Below are 21643 nucleotides of genomic sequence, written 5' to 3'. Positions count from 1 at the left end.
TCCTCCCCGGGCACTTTCCCTTGCAACCGCAGGAAATGCTACACTTGTCGCTTTACCTCTCCCCTCGACTCCATCCAAGGACCCAAGCAGTCGTTCCAGGTGAGGCAGAGGTTCACCTGCACCTCCTCCAACCTCATCTATTTCATCTGCTGCTCTAGGTGCCAACTACTCTACATCGGTGAGACCAAACGCAGGCTTGCCGATTGCTTCGATCAACACCTCCGCACAGTTCGCATTAACTAACCCGATCTCCCGATGGCTCAGCACATCCCCTCCCATTCCGAATCCGACCTTTCTGTCCTTGGCCTCCTCCGTGGCCAGAGTGAGTCCCACCGCAAATCGGAGGAGCACCACCTCATATTTCGCTTGGGTAGTTTACACCCCAGAGGTATGAACATTGACTTCTCCAATTTCAGGTAGTCCTTGCTTTCGCCCTCCTTCCCCTCCCCTTCCCAGCTCTCCCACAGCCCACTGTCTCCGCCTCTTCCTTTCTTCTTCCCGCCCACCCCCCCCCACATCAGCCTGAAGAAGGGTCTCGACCCGATATGTTACCTATTCCTTTCCTCCATATATGCTGCCTCACCCGCTGAGTTTCTCCAGCCATTTTATCAACCTATGATTATACCACCCCCCACCGCCCTTATAGTTCATTATAATGAGGGTCACTCTATTGTCAGGAGACTAGTCATGTTATTAGACTTCTTATGGTTGTGCTTCAATAGTGTGGTATCATTTTGACAGCAATTATATGCATGTATGTTTTGCATTTAACAAACAGAAAATATGGCCACACTACAGAGGCAGGGGACAGAAGAGATCACTACTGGGAACTAATAACATTAGCTACATGGAGAGATGCAAGGAGCCGAGGTTACTCGCAAAGCAGAACAAGTTCAGTGGAGATGGGATAGAAGGCTGAAAATCATGAAGGATTTTGATATTATAAATAGAGGAGCCTATTTCTGGTGCAGAATGGTTGGCTAGTACAGAACAAAACAAAACATTGTTGAAATAAAGGAAGAATATTGCTTGCAGCAGAATCCATTGTCTAAAGGTTAGTGGAAACAGATACATTTAACTTCCGAAAAAGGAAATTGTTTGAATTAAGATAATTCCAGAGCCATTGGGAAAGTTAAAAGGAATGAAACTTATTGAATACTTCTTTCAAATAGGAGGGGTGGGGGGGGGGGGGATAAATACAGTTAAATAGTCTCTTCCTGTGGTATATTATTCTTTGCCACAACCGAACAATATTAAATATCCTATTCCAAATTTAATAATCCTTGAATTTATTTTATATCCCATGATCACACTGACGATGATGTAGATTCCTTTAGAGGCAAAAAGTAGGATTAGCCAATTACTCAAATGCTACTAAAATAATTTCACCCAAAGCTAGATCTCCCGATGGCTCAGCACTTCCCCTCCCATTCCGAATCCGACCTTTCTGTCCTTGGCCTCCTCCATGGCCAGAGTGAGTCCCACCGCAAATTGGAGGAGCACCACCTCATATTTCGCTTGGGCAGTTTACACCCCAGAGGTATGAACATTGACTTCTCCAATTTCAGGTAGTCCTTGCTTTCGCCCTCCTTCCCCTCCCCTTCCCAGCTCTCCCACAGCTCACTGTCTCCGCCTCTTCCTTTCTTCTTCCCGCCCCCCCCACATCAGCCTGAAGAAAGGTCTCGACCCGTTATGTTACCTATTCCTTTCCTCCATAGATGCTGCCTCACCCGCTGAGTTTCTCCAGCCATTTTATCAACCTATGATTATACCACCCCCCACTGCCCTTATAGTTCATTATAATGAGGGTCACTCTATTGTCAGGAGGCTAGTCATGTTATTAGACTTCTTATGGTTGTGCTTCAATAGTGTGGTATCATTTTGACAGCAGTTATATGCATGTTTGTTTTGCATTTAACAAACAGAATATATGGCCACACTACGGAGGCAGGGGACAGAAGAGATCACTACTGGGAACTAATAACATTAGCTACATGGAGAGATGCAAGGAGCCGAGGTTACTCGCAAAGCAGAACAAGTTCAGTGGAGATGGGATAGAAGGCTGAAAATCATGAAGGATTTTGATATTATAAATAGAGGAGCCTATTTCTGGTGCAGAATGGTTGGCTAGTACAGAACAAAACAAAACATTGTTGAAATAAAGGAAGAATATTGCTTGCAGCGGAATCCATTGTCTAAAGGTTAGTGGAAACAGATACATTAACTTCCGAAAAAGGAAATTGTTTGAATTAAGATAATTCCAGAGCCATTGGGAAAGTTAAAAGGAATGAAACTTATTGAATACTTCTTTCAAATAGGAGGGGCGGGGGGGGGGGGGGGATAAATACAGTTAAATAGTCTCTTCCTGTGGTATATTACTCTTTGCCACAACCGAACAATATTAGAAATCCTATTCCAAATTTAATAATCCTTGAATTTATTTTATATCCCATGATCACACTGACGATGATGTAGATTCCTTTAGAGGCAAAAAGTAGGATTAGGCAATTACTCAAATGCTACTAATAGTGTGAAAAAATAATTTCACCCAAAGCTAGATTGTACAGTGCCCTCCATAATGTTTGGGACAAAGACCCATCATTTATTTACTTGCCTCTGTACTCCAAAATTTATAGTTTTGTAATAGAAAAAAATCACATGTGTTTAAAGTGCACATTGTCAGATTTTATTAAAGGCCATTTTTATACATTTTGGTTTCACCATGTAAAAATTACAGCTGTGTTTATACATAGTCCCTCCATTTCAGGACACCATTATGTTTGGGACACATTGCTTCACAGGCGTTTGTAATTGCTCAGATGTATTTATTTGCCACCTTAATGCATGTATAAGAGAGCTCTTAGCACCTAGTCTTTCCTCCAGTCTTTCTATCACCTTTGGAAACTTTTATCGCTGTTTATCAATGAGGACCAAAGTTGTGCCAATGAAAGTCAAAGAAGCCATTATGAGACTGAGAAACAAGAATAAAACTGTTAGAGACATCAGCCAAACCTTAGGCTTACCAAAATCAACTGTTTGGGACATCATGAAGAAGAAAGAGAGCACTGGTGAGCTTACTAATCACAAAGGGACTGGCAGGCCAAGGAAGATCTCCACAGCTGATGACAGAAGAATTATCTCTATAATAAAGAAAATCCCCAAACACCTGTCAGACAGATCAGAAACACTCTTCAGGAGTCAGGTGTGGATTTTTCAATGACCACTGTCCGCAGAAGACTTCATGAACAGAAATACAGAGGCTACACTGCAAGATGCAAACCACTGGTTAGCCGCAAAAATAGGATGGCCAGGTTACATTTTGCCAAGAAGTACTTAAAAGAGCAACAACAGTTCTGGACAGATGAGATGAAAATTAACTTATATCAGAGTGATGGCAAGAGCAAAGTACGGAGGAGAGAAGGAACTGCCCATATCCAAAGCATATCACCTCATCTGTGAAACACGGTGGTGGGGGTGTTATGGCCAGGCATGTATGGCTGCTGAAGGTACTGGCTCACATATCTTCATTGATGATATAACCTCTGATGGCAGTAGCATAATGAATTCTGAATTGTATAGACACATCCTATCTGCTCAAGTTCAAACAAATGCCTCAAAACTCATTGGCCGGCGGTTCATTCTACAGCAAGACAATGATCCCAAACATACTGCTAAAGCAACAAAGACGTTTTTCAAAGTTAAAAAATGGTCAATTCTTGAGTGCCCAAGTCAATCACCCAATCTGAACCCAATTGAGCATGCCTTTTATACGCTGAAGAGACAACTGAAGGGGACTAGCCCCCAAAACAAGCATAAGCTAAAGATGGATGCAATACAGGCCTGGCAGAGCATCACCAGAGAAGAAAACCAGCAACTGGTGATGTCCATGAATTGCAGACTTCAAGCAGTCATTGCATGCAAAGGATATGCAACAAAATACTAAACATAACTACTTTCATTTATATGACATTGATGTGTCCCAAACATTATGGCGCCCTGAAATGGGGGGACTATATATAAACACTGCTGTAATTTCTACATGGTGAAACCAAAATGTATAAAACTGGCCTTTATTAAAATCTGACACTGTGCACATTAATAGTAAGATTAAACGAGAACTTACCAGTTTGAAGTTTGATCTGTATTTTATGAGGAGTTACGATGAGGGATTACGTGAAGAAGCCCGCCAGGCGCATGCGTGTCATTCTTCAAAGCAGCGGTGTGGAATCACAGATAACTGTAATGACTAAACATAGTAAGATTAGAGAAGAGGTACCAGTTAAGTATATGATCTGGGTGGGAGCGGAGGGCACGTAATCCCTCATCGTAACTCCTCATAAAATACAGATCAAACTTCAAACTGGTAAGTTCTCGTTTAATCTTACTATTTTACTTCGGAGTCACGTGAGTGACTACGTGAAGATTTTAAAGCTCTGTGATTTCATGCCGTGGAACGAGTCCATGCATCACGTCTGCCTTGACTGTTGGGAGGATTGTGTTAACATAATTTGGACATGAATTCGACATTGAAATCATAAATGTTTTAACACAAGTTTATAACCCCTTTATATGGGTTTAAATTAATTTACAGAACTTAAATTGTATCTGCAAAAATGTTCCAGGTTTCATTACTGGTTTATTACAAATAATTGGAATGTTTTTCCCCTCCAGACCATCCTGCTGCCTTGAGGATTTGGTCCATTGGTACATCCAACTGTATCGCTGCCGATGTAGCTGCAGCCCCGGTGGAAAGAGATTTAAAAAATTTTTGTATCCACCCCAGCCTGTGTTTAGCAACTGTTTCAGCCATCTTGAGATGGTCTGGACCGTCACTCTTGGTGTGGTTGCTAGTGGCTGATAAAAAATGTGCCTTTTCATTGCCTCTTAGGATATTCGTTTTCTCCATGTGTAACGACAGATGTTTTATTATACACAGACGGTCATCTGTTGGGTATGACCTAATTGTATATAGAGGCCTGCTGATCCCTTTTTCTGTTCTGCTTACTATCTCATAAATATGAAACGTAATATTTTCCGTTGAGAAAGTCATGTTGTCCAGTCTTGTTTTGCAGTGACTGTATCCTCTGTGCCGTGACCAATACCATTAGCATGACCGTTTTAATGTCAGTCTGTGTAAGGACAGAACTGTTGCTGGAGACCACTCCTGAGCATCTTCAGGATTATACTCACATCCCATATATGGGAGTATCTGGTACTCCTCATAGGCTTTGTACCAGTGGGTCAGTCCCAACAGTGTAATGGTCTGTCCCCTGCCATAGGTAAGTCGATAGGGCACTTCTGGCGCAGTTGATGGCACTGTAACTGAGCCCCTCATCGTAGTGGAGGCCTGCCAGATATTCCAGAACAGATGGGATGTTCATGTCTCTGATTCCATGTTTGATACCACTGGGAACCATGGTTGTGTAGGCCAATCGGGTACTACCAATTCCAGATGCAGAGTCTGTTGTATTTCCTTAATACCCGACTGATGAGGCAGGAAAGGAGGGAATGCGTAAATAAACAATTTCCCCTCCCCTCCAATGCAGCGAAAAATGCATCTGTCGCCGCTGCCCCAGGGTCTGGTTACTGCGTAACATAACTTGATAACTGGGACCTGGTGTCTGCCACTGAATTTAGTCTTCCTGGTAGATAAGTGGTTGATATCCAAATATCTTTCTGGAGACACCATTGCCAATTTGTATGGCCAGATTGTCACATGATGTCGATTTGTTTCCACCCTGTGGTTAATGTATGCTACCACGGTGGTATTGGTATTGGTGGCTCCGCACCAATTGTACTGGCATCAGTTTGTAGTACCATGGAAAAGGTTACTGACAATGCTTGGATAGGAACAAGGCTAGAGTTATCTATCCACCATTTTAGTTCCATTTTAGCCTGATTGGTACTTTCACAGATCTGTCAAAGTGACCTGCATAATTTAGAGTGCTTGTTTTTTGCTCTCTGTATGTTTTGGTAATGTAGAGGTCCAAATTGTGTGGCTGGAAAGGCAGCCATCATTATGCCAATTACTTTGGCTACCAATCAGATGGATGGTTTGCTGATGTCAGTGAGGTTTTTATAAGCCTCTATACCCTTTCCCTTAGGCAGAGTCACCAACATGTGAACTGAGTCAATGGTGAAACCCCAGGTATTCCATAGTAGTGGAAGACGTTAGTTTAGATTTAACTGGATGAAATGAATCCCAGTTCCCCAAATAACTTTTTTGTGGCTGTTACAGTTTGTTTGGCCAATTCCAAAGTTTTTGCACATAATGAGTATGTAATCTAAATATGCCATGACCATGTGTATACGTTTCCGTAGAAACACTTGGGCTGGTTTCAAAAAATTTTGTGAACAGCCTGGGCTGATGATAACCCATTTGGCAGTGCTTTATACTGCTAGAGTTGTCTCATCCAGTTGAATTTAAGTAACATCTGTGGTCACCTCGTATAGGCACTGAATAGTAAGCATCTTTTAAAATGATGCTGGCCATTGAAGTAACCTTTGGGAATTAATTGTTAAGCAGTAACAAAGGTATCTATTTTGTTAGATCTATGATGATGCGATGACCATCATCTTTTTGTTTATATATCGGACACGAATTTTAATGGTTCGTGTTGAGTTTTCTCAATTACACCTTTTATGTAAAGTCGCTTCAGTTCAGCTTGCGCTTTTGATTTCTTTTATCAGAAAGCTCGAACATTCGGTTCAGCATATGTTGAACTGGAGGGCTGTACTTGTGTATAAACTCTATTGTATATCCCTGGATACTGCTTAAGATGTATATCGGTTGTTATCATGCTCCATGCATTCAGAAGAGAGTGTTATCTCCACCCAATCTCCGTGCCCACTGTTTGTAGGGAACCAGACCCACCTACCTCCATAGTTACCAGTGGCAGGTTTACCTTTTTGTAGGTTCTTCGCTGTTGTAGCGCTGGGGTCTGGATTTACGGTTTGGTTTGCGTTGGAGGTCCCGCATCTTCCGAGAAGGCCGGTCTGGGCCATGGCCTAAAAGACTCATGTTTTTGAGTACCGGTCCTTCGAGCTTTCACCAGTTTTGCTGGTGGGTGCGTGGGGGTGCTAGGTTCCAGTAGGTTCTCTTGTTCCTGCACCCCTTGCACACTTTCTTCTGCGGACCCCTCTTCCAGGTCAGCCCAGAACTGACCCGCAGTTCTTCCCTCTGATGAGGTAGAAGCACTGTGCAGCCCTCAAAGAGGTACTGCTGTGGGTTATCATAGGGCCCACAGTGACCGGACTCCATGTCCCGGAGTCTGTCACGTTAGAGCAAAGCTCCATACACCGCTTCTTCCCGCTTCAGCGCTCTCGGGCGCTGGCCGCCGGCGGTGATTCAAAGTCGGAATCCTCTGAGTCCACGACCTTGTTTGTTTTGTGTCTAACCTTTCCGCCCGGCCGCGTGGATCTGGCCGGTGCGGAGGCGACATCGGGCACAGCTGATCCCACTATGGGTGATCCAAGTGCCGCTGGCTGCTGCTGGCTGCCCGCTGCTCCACGGTCCTCCTTCTCCAGCTTTGTCCTTACTGTCCTTCCGTGGAGTGGATATGGCCGGTGTGGAGGACATCTGGCACAGCTGATTCCATCTAGCCCACCAGCTTTGTCGCAGCCCGTTGTTTCTGCACCTGCAATCAGCATAGAAATGCAAAAAAGACCGCAGCTCTTACCTGCAGGTCCAAGTTTAAATCGTTGCTACGGGTGAGCGTCGTTCCACCCCGTCTGCTGCCGTTAATGACTGGTCAAAGTCAACGGCCCCATTTGAATGGTCTCCCGCCCGGTCGTGGTGTTCTGGCCGGCGCGGGACCAAAAGTCGGCACTGCTCTCCTTATAACGGGAGATAAACGTGCCTTTGGCTGCTGCCGCCGGCTGCCTGTGACTCCGCTGTCTTCCCCAGCCAGCTTCATTAGCAGCAGTGTGGACACTCCTTTGTCCAGCTTCCCCTCCTGTACAGACCTAGCGCGGGGAAACATTAGTTTTGCTCCCTCTCCCGCCCGGCCCGGTGCGGGAGCAAGTCGGGAGCGAAAGTCGGGCACAGCTATTCCCATTACGGGAGCCGATTCCGGCCGCAGCTGTAGTCCCCTGTTGCGCTTACTCCACCTGGTTTAGCCACGGCAGGAGCGCAATCTCCTTTTATCCCCTAAAAAAAGGGGACAGAGCACAAATACAACCCACTGTCTTTGTGGGGTGTTGGCTCCGATTTCCCCCACCCGTTTGGGGCGAAGTTTGGCACTCGCTCCCGTTATGGGAGATAGTGGTGCCGACGTCCGTTGCTGGCTGCCTGTTGCTTTTCAGCGGCAGCTCGGGAGCCTTCCTGCAATGAAGAAAAAGGTAAGGAAATCTCTTACCTGTGTTGCTGGTTCTCAACCTGCCGTTTCGGGAGGAACGTCCTTCCTCCCGCTGTGATTTCCGCAGCTCCACGGACCCATGTAGCGTCCTCGGGGCTGTTGTCCGAGTTTGTCGGACTGACGGCTCCGGAGTCGGAGCTGAAGACGCACGGACTCCCGCTAAGGGAGACTGTCGTGCCACTGGCCGTTGCTGGCTGCCTGCTGCTTGCAGACTCCTCCCCCGCCAGCTTTCAACAGCCTTCTGTAGAAAAAAGGTAAGTATGGAACGAAGTTCCCTTACCTTACTGTTGCAGGTTCGAAATCCTGCCGTTCGGGAGGAACGTCCTTCCTCCCGACAATGACGAGTTGCAATGCGTGTAGCGCAATGACACGCATGCGCCTGGCAGGCTTCTTCACGTAGTCACTCACGTGACTCCGAAGTAAAATCATGTGATTTGAAAAAAATACAAATCTCAAATTGTGGCGAACAGAGGCAAATAAATGATTTTTTTTGTCTTTGGCCCAAACATTATGGGGGGCACTGTACATGTCAAATTCCCAAGTAGGAAATCTAAGTACGATAAAGTTCTATCGTATTAAATCAATGTTTTACTGCTCAATGCGTACTTCAAGTCATCACAGGTCACAGAATGAAGATGATGAGCTAACCTTGCCCTACGCCTATAGCCACACCCACCCCACCCACCCCCCCCCCCCAGGGCTGTATCCTACCCCTATCTCCCCTCAGGTTCCTGGAAAGGACACTACATACATCATGCTGAGAACTAAATTGGGAAAACCCCCCCAAAAAAATAACCATCAAGTGGCAGGAAATTTTGATTTACTGAGTTACTTGAGCTCTGATCCACTTTGAAACAAAACCTGGAAAATAAAACCTTTAAACTGAAGGATTATTTTCTGGAAGTTTTATATATGGCATTTTATTAATGACGCACTGCCAGCCCTCAACCGTCGTATGATGCAATTAGCAAAGACTTTGCCAAGTACTGGCGCATTCTTTCAGGTCACAGAATATATTTACTCTGTCAATTGCTGCAATGCATCTTCTCGGAATGCAAACTCAGTATAAACCAACAATTTAATTTCAACACAATATGAACACTGAGATAATTAAAGTGTTTTGCACATCGCATCAACTGAACTATACCAGTGTCTGCTACGTTAGCTTGGTGGCTTGATAAGTGAAGATAGAAACGTCTTGGCTTTAGAATTGGAATATATACAGAAAGGAAACAATTGAAGTTAAATCAGACCACGTTTAGAGGCAAAAAGTAGGATTAGGCAATTGCTCAAATGTTCCTAATAGCGTGGACAAATAATCTTACTCAATGCTTGATTGTACATGTCAAATTTCCAAGTAGGAAAATAACTATATCCAGCTAATGCATCAATTTTAGTCGGCCATGGAAGGACTTTCGACACCCATTACCTGATGGCAAAAACCCATTCCAAGCTCTGAAAACAAAACCCTGATAAATTATTGTAAGTGTTAATTTTATGTGTTTATGTTTTCTCCTTTTTTCCAGATTTATAAGAAAGGTCTTTGACTTGGAACATTAACTATTTCTCTCCCCATTTATGTTTCCCAACCAGCAGAGTGCTTTAAATTCTCAGCATCCACATTTGGAGAGGAAATGAAGGGAGCAGGGATTTTTAAAAGGGAAGAAGGGGGAGGGAGTGATGAGGGGTGACCAAGGGAGGGAGCGCGCAGTGGTTGAGAAGGAGGGAGAGGTGGATGAGGGATGACCAAGAGGGTGAAGGAGTGTGAGGGGGTCAGGGTGGAGAGGGAGTTGGGGAGCGAGGCCGAGTTACTAAAGGAGGGAGTGTAGGGGGTTGGGGGGGGGGGGAAGGGAAATAAGAAGGGTGAAAAGTGAAGGGGGGGTGGGAAGATGACCGGAGGTAGCATGGGGGTTGATGTGACGAAGAGGGAGGGAGCGAGAAAGCATTGGGGTTGGTGTGACCGGGAGAGGAAGGGAGAAAGGAATGGTGCCTGAAAAAGGGATGGGTTGACTGAGGGAGGGAGTGAGGGGGTTTGACAGAGAGAGGGAGTGAGTGAATGGGGTCATTCGCACAGCAGAGTGGGAGAGAGGGAGGAGGGCTGACCAAGGGGTAGAGAAAGGGTTTGACCGATTGACCGAGGTGGGATGGGGTGGGGGAGGGGATGGGAGTTGAAGAGCCAAAGTATTACAAAATACATCAATAATTTAGATGAAGGGATTCAAAGTAACATTAGCAAATTTGCAGATGACACAAAGCTGGGTGGCAGTATGAACTGTGAGGAGGATGCTATGAGAATGCAGGGTGACTTGGACAGGTTGGGGGAGTGGGCAGATGCATGGCAGATGCAGTTTAATGTGGATAAATGTGAGGTTATCCACTTTGGTAGCAAAAACAGGAAGGCAGATTACTATCTAAGTTATGTCAAGTTGGGAAAAGGGGAAGTACAACAGGATCTGGGGGTCCTTGTTCATCAGTCAATGAAAGTAAGCATGCAGGTACAGCAGGCAGTGAAGAAAGCGAATGGCATGTTGGCCTTTATAACAAGAGGAGTTGAGTATAAGAGCAAAGAGGTCCTTCTGCAGTTGTACAGAGCCCCAGTCAGACCACACATGGAGTATTGTGTACAGTTTTGGTCCCCTAATTTGAGGAAGGACATTCTTGCTATTGAGAGAGTGCAGCGTAGGTTTACAAGGTTAATTCCCGGGATGGCGGGACTGTCATATGCTGAGAGAATGGAGCAGCTGGGCTTGTACACTCTGGAGTTTAGAAGGATGAGAGAGGATCTCATTGAAACATATTAGATTGTTAAGGGCTTGGACACGCTAGAGGCAGGAAACATGTTCCCAATGTTGGGGGAGTCCAGAACCAGGGGCCACAGTTTAAGAATAAGGGGTAAGCTATTTAGAAAGGAGACGAGGAAACACTTTTTCTCACAGAGAGTTGTGAGTCTGTGGAATTCTCTGCCTCAGAGGGCGGTGGAGGCCGGTTCTCTAGATACTTTCAAGAGAGCGCTAGATAGGGCTCATAAAAATAGCGGAGTCAGGGGATATGGGGAGAAGGCAGGAATGGGGTACTGATTCGGGATGATCAGCCATGATCACATTGAATGGCGGTGCTAGCTCGAGGGGCCGAATGGCCTACTCCTGCATCTATTGTGTATTGTCTATTGAAGTGAGATGGGAAAAGATAGTGATGAACTGCCTTTCCACCCAAGTGCAATGACTGCAGCACAAACAAGGTTTCAGACTGCAGTCGGATAAATGAAAGTTAACCTCAACCTGTTAAACATTGATTGACAAATAAACTTAGCTGGGATCATTATTGTTTGAGTAGATATATGGAGCATGTGTTTATTACTGCCATAATGAGCCTGCATCCCTAACAAGTCAGCATTCTCTGGATTCTGCACAGTGCGCCCAGAACATCAGGGTTTTTTTGATTTGATTGAATAATACCCCCACGGAGCCAGCAGACATGTTTGTGTTTGAAGTAGAGTGACTTTGGAGAGAGTAAATCAGTTTATTTTAAAATCAAAATCTTTTAGTAATTCTGCAGCAATCTTACATGAATCAAATAATCCTTATTTTTGATTCTGATATTATTTTATTTGGCACTGATAACCAATTTATTTTTGATGAAAGCCAAAAAATGAAAGTTTAAAAAAACGCTTTAAAATCAAGTATACCTTCTTCTGCCCCTGTCCACAATCTATTTTGTCACACGCAATGAACAGTCAGTGCAAGAATAGATTTATATGCATCTTGCTTTCCCAGCATTCTCCTGTACCACCTCCACACCCCCTCCCCCCCCCACTCATTCCCACTACAATCAGCCTGAAATGTGCCAAACTATGTCATCTACCCATGTCCTGCACAGATGCTGCCTAATGTGCTGATTTACCCAGCACTTGGCATTCTACGCAATGTTCCAGCATCTGCAGTTCCTTGTGTCTCTAACCTTCTTTATCTTTCCACATTGATTCTTGATTAGTACAGGTGTCAGAGGTTATGGGGAGAAGGCAGGAGAATGGGGTACGGAGGAAGAGATAGATCAGCCATGATTGAATGGCAAGGTGTAGACTTGATGGACTGAATGGCCTAATTCTACTCCGATTCCTTATGACCTTATGACAAATGGCAATTGACCTGACGGCTGCCAGAATGCTTTACTTTTATTTCACTTCCAGCATCTCTAATTTGGTTTTAAACTTTATAAAGTGAATAAACATCACTTATGCAGGAGCAAATTGGCCATTGTTCTAGTATGGCAATTTGGTGCAAAATAGCTGCTTATTTTAATTTCTACAATAACAGTGGTAAAGGGAACATAAGGGTCTCACCTCCGACTTCTTTTTTGATTCTTTAGCTGCAAATACTATGCCCTTATATGAGGAAAATGTCATATTGATTTCAGATTGAATAAACAACATGATTGATCCCTACATGTTAATTAGAAAGCCACACTTTCTGGCAGGTGAACCATGAATGCAATGAAATTTAAGCTTTAGTTATTTTACTCAAATATATATTCTTGATATCATGCATTTGCTTTAATTTATATTTTCATAGTAGTCACATGGAGCATTTTTAGTTGCAATGTTTTTAATGCAGATGCTTTCTAACTTGACAGGAAGCACTAAAGTTTGATTAAGGAGGGAAAAGCAAGGTAAAGTAAATATGCAAAGAGCATGAGTGGACTGTAAAAGCTTCTACACAAATGATTTACTTAAGACAACGAAGTGGAACACAGAAACACACATCTTGAATAAGAAATATTAACTACTTTGCTTTTCACATGCACTGCCTGACCTGCTGAGCTTTTCCACATTTCCTGTTTCTTTTCTAAGAAATATTTTGGTTCTGTTTTCGTAGATGAGGACACAAATGGAACAGTTCCTACAAATTGGTGGCAAATGAAATGCTACTATTTAAAAAAAAGAGAGAATGGAGAAAACTGGAGTCCAGCTAGCTCAACAACAGTACTAAAGAAAATGCTGGAGTACAGTATGAAAGATGTGGCAACAGGCATTTAAAAATATCAGTGGGATTAAACAAAGTCAACACGGACTAATGAAAGGGAAATTGTGCTCAGCAAACCTGGATTTGGTTTCTGATATAAATGATGGAATAGATAAGCAAGAGCAAGTGGATGTTGTGAATTTGGATTGTCAGGCCTTTGATAAATGAGGGAACAGAGCATATTATTTTCTAAATTTGTCACTGACAAGATTGTGAGAGCATAAAGACTTCAAGGTGATTTAGGCAAGTTGAAAAAGAGAGCAAACATATGGCACACAAAGTGTGGAAAAATATTAAATAAGAAATGGCAAGGCAAGATATTATTTATGGGGTGATGAATTAGAAGATGTTGATGTACAAAGCAACCTGACACTAAAAGCAAGTAGACAAAATTGCTGGAGAAACTCAGCGGGTGAGGCAGCATCTATGGAGCAAAGCAATCGCCAAGCCTACGCTTGGTCTCAGCGTTGTAAAAGCTAGTATGTAGGTGAAGCAAGCAGTTAATAGAGCAAATAATATGATGGTCTTCATAGCAAGATGTGTGAACAGGTGCATGAACACTTGCTACAATTACACAGGGCCTTGATGAGACCACAGCTGACATACTGTGCTGTATTTTGATATCCTTACCCAAGAAAGAATACATATGCAATAGAGTGTAGTAATGGTTTTACCATACTGATGTGTGGATAGATGGGCTGTGTTTGGAGGAAATATTAGGTCAATAAAACTGAAACTAACAAGATTCTAACAGGGCTAGATAGATTGGGTAGGTTTAGAATGTTTCCTCTGGCTGCAGGATCTACAATAGTCACACTCTCAAGACATTTAGGACTGAAATGAGGAGGAATTTCTTCACCCAGAGGATACGGAACCTGTAAAATTCTCCTTCAGACAAGATACTGTTGGCCAAATTATGAATATATTTAAGGAGGTGGTAGATTGATTCCTAGTCGCACAAGGCATGAAAGATATGAAGGGGCAGAAAATATCGTAATTACATACGATTGGCCATGGTTGTATTGAATAATGGAGCAGATTCAAAGGGTCAAATTATTCGATTCTATGCAAATACAACAATTCATGATCAAGAACATTACCATGTTTTGTCATAGTGCGTACTTAATCCCTAGACATTACAAGTCACGTCATTTCTGAACAAAATCAAATCATTTCTGAACAAATTCGATCTTTAAGTTCTCGAATGTTAATTTCAGAATGGACTTGCAAGCCTTTAAACAAAATCTAAAGATCTACAATTAACTGGAGTGGAGTGATGAAACCAGATAAATCACTGTTCCTAGTCACAAAGATATATTTTCCACGTAATTTGTAATGAATCTGTAAACTCACCTGATGAATCTGCAGAAGGGCTTTCATTAACATTGCTTTTCGTTTCCTCGTTGCTCCCATATTTCATAACCGAATTTATAGAAGTCAGTGTATTGAGGAGCTGGGAGTTGAGAGACCCAATCTGTGAATCGGGTTCTCCAAAGGCATCAGCTAGTTCAGTGTAATTTTCAGCAAGTAACATTTGTTGCTCCTGCAACAACTTTTGTACACGCTCAACATAATGGTTCAACGTGGATTCTTCTGCTGGATTTTGCTCCGTGTCATTTTGCTCCTGGCATTTCTCAGCAAACACAGACTCATCACCAACACCGATACTCTTTGTGTTTGCAGGTACAGGTTGCAGATGGATTGTGCCACAGGCAATATTTCTTGTTTTCAAACCAACAAGGAAGTTTTCGTTGATGCTCAACTGACCAACTCCAAAATCTCTGGTCTTAACAGATGATTTCTCCAAATCAATGTCATAATTGGATATTGTGCCCACACCAATGGAGCGGGTTTTAACAGTTGCATTGATATCCTTCACTCTACCATCTCCGACAGCTACAGTTCGTGTTTCAATAATTGTAGTATTGGTCTCCTTATTAATATTGCTCACATTGGTATTGGTAGTGGAGTCTATAAGTGTTACTACCTTGGTATTAGTGAATTGGTTGGATGTATTCACATCTGTACGAGTTTGTTGGTTTGCTGTTTGGGGCATCGCCATTACTGCTGAGTCAGCTGTATTAACCTGAACTGTGTTCGTACTTGAAGACATTAGTTCTTTTCGTTGGCAAATAGTAACGTCCACTGAACAATCACCAGACCCTATCGATTTAACTTCCCTGACATTGATCTTGGCAAGATCTTGATGGTCCATTATTATTCCTTCTGTATTTACAGCTACATCGCAGCACGTTTTCAGCCCGCAATTCATTGCTTTATCACACATTACAACACGGTGACCTACAGCTATATCTTGCAATTCCACCTTTTCATGTACCACCCAGCAGTTCATAGGTATATCTGAACCCACAGATATATCTTGACAATCAGGCCTACAAGTGACTCCAGTGCTGTGTGTTTGCTGCTGAGTCCCCACACAAGCATCACAATAGTTTACATGGTCACCTACTATTTGGTTTTTCATTTGCACTACTGCTTGCACTGATGCGCTGGTGGTCAGAGGCTGTGCCATGACATGTTTATCTGCCCTTTTCCTTGATCCAGCAACCTGTAGCTCCAGTTTTAGTTTACTCATTTCCACTTCGTGAGTAGTTTCCGTTAATTGCACCTCAAGTCTATAGATTTTCTCCTTTAGAGCATCAATGGTCTGCTGTTGCAGCTCAATTTCCATGTCCGCCTCAGTGGTGATACCTAATAGAGTCTCAGTGACCCCAATACTGACGTCAGTCTGTTCAACAGCTGTCCCCACTGCCACATCTTTGAAATGTCTATCGGATCGATGATAAACTACAACATTGTTCATGTCCACATCTGCTCCGACAGCGACAGACCTGTACTCTCTCCCTTTCATCAACGGCCGTGCGATCTGCTTCTCATCAACATTGTCCTGAATCTTTTTCTCAAGCGCTTGCATTTCTGCTGTCAAATGCCTGAATTCTTCCATTCTCACAGAACTCTGATCCAAGCTTTCCATTTCATCCTCGGAGTCGATGTGCAGCTCTCCTCCTTGCTTGATCTGTAGCAACTGCTCAAAATGATCCGCGTTTCCAGCACTGTAGGATCGCTTTCGAAACCCACAAGCAGCGTTCTGATTTGCAGTCTTTTGGCTTTTCAGCTGTGCTGTTAATTGCCTCCTTTCTTCCTGTAACACTGAAATTTTTACTTGGAGAATCGGAATGGTTTTCACTTGCTCCTCGAGCTCCTTCAGTCGCCGAAGGGCAATGACCATTTGCTCCCTGATGTGCTGCAGATGCATTGGAGTGACATTTGTGACAGGCGTGGTGATGCCAGAGCTCAAAGGGCTGTGACGAATGGAACTGCCCATCGATGAAGCAAAGTAAGGATTGTAATCTCCATTTGCCTGGAAGCCATTTTGAATTTGCTGGGAATTTGGGGATACTTGATTTAGCCCAGTTGATCCTGTAAATGAAGCCAAGGAATTGGTCGAGCCCATGCCTCCAAAACTCGCAAACCTCGGGCGCCGCACATCTCCAACAGTCGACTGCATGATCAATCGCTCTTGCTCCAACCTTCTTCGGGTTTCCATCAGAGTTTTTTCAACATGGAAGTTATGCACTGCTGGCCTTGGTGAAGGTGGAGGCAACAGTTTCTTTTCTTGAACACTCAAGAGTGCTGGGGAAGCCTCAGTTCCACTGCTCCTTATTTGAGGAGTATGCTGGCTTCTAGCACCAATAAACAGTGATGGTGACAATTTGTTGTCCTCACTGTTGGAGGAGGACAGGGATTCTGTTGATGTCCATCCACTGACCTGCTCTCCTGTGCTTCTCGGATTTGCAGGACCTTTAGCCACTTTGGGCTTTCTTTGAATATTCAGTTTCTTTATCGTGTTTCCCCTTTGTATATCATCCACATATTTCAGAAAATCCAGGTCAATTTGAAAACCATAAGGAGTTTCCACCGAATACGGAGACTGCAGATCCTTCTCATCTTCTCCATTTAAAGAACCATCGCCTTTTTCTGTTGGGGAAAATGAAAAAAAAATTATTGGCTTGTTTTTATTGTCCAAGCATGCAACGCAGCTACGTTTCACCGAAATTGGCAGGAAAAAAGAGTTTGTTTTTGAATGTCACTTCCAACAAGCTTTTTAAAAATAGTTAACATGGAAGACAGTAAGCATGCATTCTGGGTTTGAAGGTTTGCAATCGCATAAGCAGTATTATTTCAAGGATTAGCAAGTTTATTAAAACACCACATAATGAACAAATTGCAAATATCTTAATTAGCACTAATTAAGAACATTCTGTAAATTGGAAGTTGATGCAGCTCCAGTTTTTGCAACTGAACTGTTGCGTATTTATCAGGTGACCATAAACACTGCAGTGAACCGTACGGTGAAAGATTCCGTGGGGTGAAAGCGAGAGAGAAGCATAACGAGTAAAATAAAAAAAACAATTCTTACTAAAACTAAAGACTTTCTTTCCTTCTGCCTTCCAAGTTTGCCACAAAAGAGAGGAGAGCTCACAGACAACTAACTTGAGTTTTGGAAGTGTACTCGATGCCCTTGTTTTTAAGCAACAGCTTTGTGCTGGTTACAGTGCAGTCGCAGTCAGGTTTTGCTCAGCTCCTAGCACACTCACCAAAAATATGCAGTCAGACCCGTTTCTGACAGGGTCTGAAATTCCACAGCAAGTGAGGAACTGCCGAATCAAATAACAGGCATGCAGACAGAACAATCGTAAGAAATTCTGGAACAAAGTTGTCCAGTCAAACTAATTAATGCACATTATTGAACAGTTCTGAAAGCAACATTAAAACGTAAAAGAGCGGCTGCTGCTTCAGACTCATTAACTGTGAAAGTTTTGGCCTATACTACCAAACAGGAAAGGAGAATTCCATTACTTACAATTGCAGACAAGCAACTGTGAGGAAACAAGATCCAGCTTCTGAAATGGTGGTTAACTTTACATTCAAGCTTTTCTCTGCCCACTCTCTCCAAACCCCAAGAAACAAATTGCTTATAAAATCTCTGATGCAGGGCTTCCAAACATTTTCAGCAAACTTCACCCAGGCCGAGAAAGCTCGTCAAGCAAAGCCCTGCCTGCTTACTCACGCTGTGCCCTATAAGGGAAAATTCCAGTATTAGAGTAAACTTAGCCAAGTACAGCACACTATAACACAGACTGGACTGACACCAATGAAATGCCTTTTCCGAATATGCCCAGCTCCCCCACCTGCTCTTGAACACTTTTTTTTAAACTGAAACAGAGCAGCTTCTGTTCATTCAACTGACAGGTTAAAAAAAAATTCAGTTCATATTCTGCTTAAATGCAACATTGAATTCAACGACTGTGGTGGTGGTGGAGGGGAATGTATACGCTTGCATTTCTTTAAAGACTACTGCATTATGTGTTTATAAACTCAGCAGCAAAATAAATGGTTGGCCTCTACATGTCTTAAAATAATTAATTTTCTCTTTAAGAATTCAGATTTAGTTTAATCCTCTAAAAATTTAGTTTCAAATTATAGGAAAAGGGTGCATGTGCCAAAGTGAGTGGTGATTTTAACTTTTCCAATCAGAAATGTTAACCCCTCTCTTGCCGACTCTCTCTCTGATGCTCCATCACTTAATGCTATTTTTGTTATACTAATTGTTTTTTTTTTAATAGCCAGACAATTTTGAAAGCATGAAAACTTGAAAGGTTGTACACAAGTCCACCTCAAGCTACTGAGTATGGTGGTTTGCCCGAGAATGGCTTTGATTCGCAGTTGTATGTTTGGGTGACAAGTTGTCAATGAATATTGTGGTTCCAGCTCAAGAGCAGACCATGCTGATTGGCTGCGTTGTCAGACACTACTCACCCATTTGGCACCATGTTTCCTGAAAATGGCAGACACCATGTCATGTGACCCAGATTGGATAACAGCTGGTTTGATTGGGCCGTTTAGAGGCCTGACTTCAAAAGTCACGCCTGACTTGAAAGATGCACCAGCGAGCCCTTCTTCACCTACCCCAAGGACACAAAGCGCTGGAGTAATTCAGCGGGTCAGGATCTCTGGAGAACACGGGTAGGTGACATTGTGACCCTTCCTCAGACTGATTCAGTTGGCGGAGTTACTGCAGCACTTTGTGTCATTTCACTTTAAGACTAGAAGCCAATGCTGTTAATCTGCACCAGCGAGCCCTTCTTCACCGGTTCACACGGTTATTGTTGTGGCTCGTGTTGTACTTCCCGGGGACAGCACTTTCTCCAGTGTGCGCCCACTGACAGAATGAGCTCAGTTACTGTAGTGCTCCCTCCCCTCTCATCTGTTGTAACTTCCAAGCTGGAGTATGTTGGCGACGGCGACCTGAAGAGAGCGATGTCCCCAGGGGCTACAATGCGAGCTGCAACTAAAGCCGTGTCACCAGAAGGTGCGGGGAGTGAAGAAGTCGGGAGTGGGGTCGGAAGCCGGTACTTTAAACGGCTGGGGAGACGGTGCGAGCTGGGGGGTGGGTCATTCTATTTACATTCAGTTTACATTTTATATTTGTTTTATTTAAGTTTCTGGCACTCCATGGTGTTTTAGAAACACGGGAGAGATGCCATTAGTGGGCCAGGGGTGCATTGTCGTTTCATTATAACATGACGACCTCTGTTGGTCCAGAAAAACTGATAATCAGAAATGATCTGGAATCGAGGGTGCGTAAAAGTGTTCAACCTGTATCTTGTGTTGTTATGTTAATGTGCCTGTAAAAGTTGCAACACCAAAGAATTTCATTCCCAGTGCATATGGGCATCATGGTCATGTGGTGGTAGAGTTTCTGCCTTCAATGCCAGAGACCTGGGTTCGATCCTGACTCAGAGTACTTATGTGTATGGAGTTCGTATATTCTCCATATCTCCTGCGTGGATTTTCTCCGGGAAGTTCCAGTTTCTCACACACTAAAGGCATACAGGTTTGCAGGTTAATTGGCTTGGTATAATTGTAAATTATCCCTAGTGTGTTTCGGATAGCGTCAGTGTGCAGGGATCGCTGGTCGGCGCGGACTCGGTGGGTGGAAGGGGCTGTTTCCACACTGTGTCTCTAAACTAAACTAGACAATTGAACATTCTTGAGTCTTGAATAATTGCTCCCATTATTTAGGCGACATTGAATGCAGAGACTCACCAACACTAGTGAGATTACTTCTCAATCAATCTGTTTCGGTGGCAAGGGGCAACAGATAAATGTTAGCTTGGACACCAGAAAAGCTAAAAGCAATAACTGAAGGAATCAGAGACTTTTAAAACGAATCCAGTCCAAAATATGACGACATTTTTACAGAAACTTCATACTATATGTCAATTGTCAATGTGATACAAGGATTCCTTGCTAAATACAGAACAAAGGCTTTCTAAAATTGGATCATGTATGCTGCCTTGAACAGGCCAGCACAATTTTGATGGTCTTAGCTCCAATAGTACATCGCATCCAGATGTGTAAACAATAACTTGTTTTCATGCAATCATTTGTTTGAAATGCAACCATACTCATGTGCTGCAACCTATTTATAGCACAAGCAGTTACACAATGTAGTGCTATTTAATTTTACTTCAGACAATATCTGCTTGACATAATTAATGGACCTAAACTTGGAGACTGATGAAACTTGGCTCATTGGCATGAGAGGTCCAAGTGTTGTAGCATAGCAGCTTATTTATATTGGTATCAGACATTTGTTTCTTTTATAAATAAACAAGATGTTGTGTCATTTCTAATCTCTTATGAATAATGGGAATAAAAGTACAAAATAAACTTCCAAATTAAAGCTATCCAGATGAGAGTGGCATTGCCACAAAGCATGAATGTCCTGATAAGAATGTCAGCTTCATTCAAACGCTGTTGGGATGTATACTTTCACAAAACACAAGGAGCCCTTGGGGCACATGGTATTGAGGGTAAAGTGGATGGATAGAAAATTGGTTGGCAGACAGGAAACAAACAGTAGGGATTAACGAGTCGCTTTCAAAATGGCAGGCAGTGACTAGTGGGGTACCGCAAAGCTCGGTGCTGGGACCGCAGCTATTTACAGTATACATCAATGATTTAGATGAAGGGATTCAAAGTAACATTAGCAAATTTGCAGATGACACAAAGCTGGGTGGCAGTGTGAACTGTGAGGATGCTATGAGAATGCAGGGTGACTTGGACAGGTTGGGTGAGTGGGCAGATGCATGGAAGATGCAGTTTAATGTGGATAAATGTGAGGTTATCTACTTTGGTAGAAAAAACAGGAAGGCAGATTACTATCTAAATGGTGTCAAG

General features: G+C 43.2%; 1 protein-coding gene across 7 annotated transcripts in view; it reads right to left on the bottom strand.

Annotated features, from left to right (window-relative positions):
- Positions 1-21643, bottom strand: part of kank1 (KN motif and ankyrin repeat domains 1) — a 259966-nt gene that overhangs the window by 36106 nt on the left and 202217 nt on the right. For 4 of the 7 annotated variants that reach the window (XM_033017787.1, XM_033017786.1, XM_033017788.1 and 1 more), the window contains one exon: positions 14729-17374. In XM_033017787.1, the coding sequence (XP_032873678.1) occupies positions 14729-17374 (2646 nt within the window). Of the gene's footprint in view, positions 1-14728; positions 17375-17816; positions 17947-18260; positions 18476-21643 lie in introns of those variants that run through there. The other 3 variants (XM_033017791.1, XM_033017790.1, XM_033017792.1) reach the window with 2 other exon arrangements.

This window comes from Amblyraja radiata, chromosome 3, assembly GCF_010909765.2.
Source record: "Amblyraja radiata isolate CabotCenter1 chromosome 3, sAmbRad1.1.pri, whole genome shotgun sequence".
In the NCBI taxonomy this organism is placed as follows: Eukaryota; Metazoa; Chordata; class Chondrichthyes; order Rajiformes; family Rajidae; genus Amblyraja; species Amblyraja radiata.
This window is presented reverse-complemented; position numbering and strand designations above follow the sequence as displayed.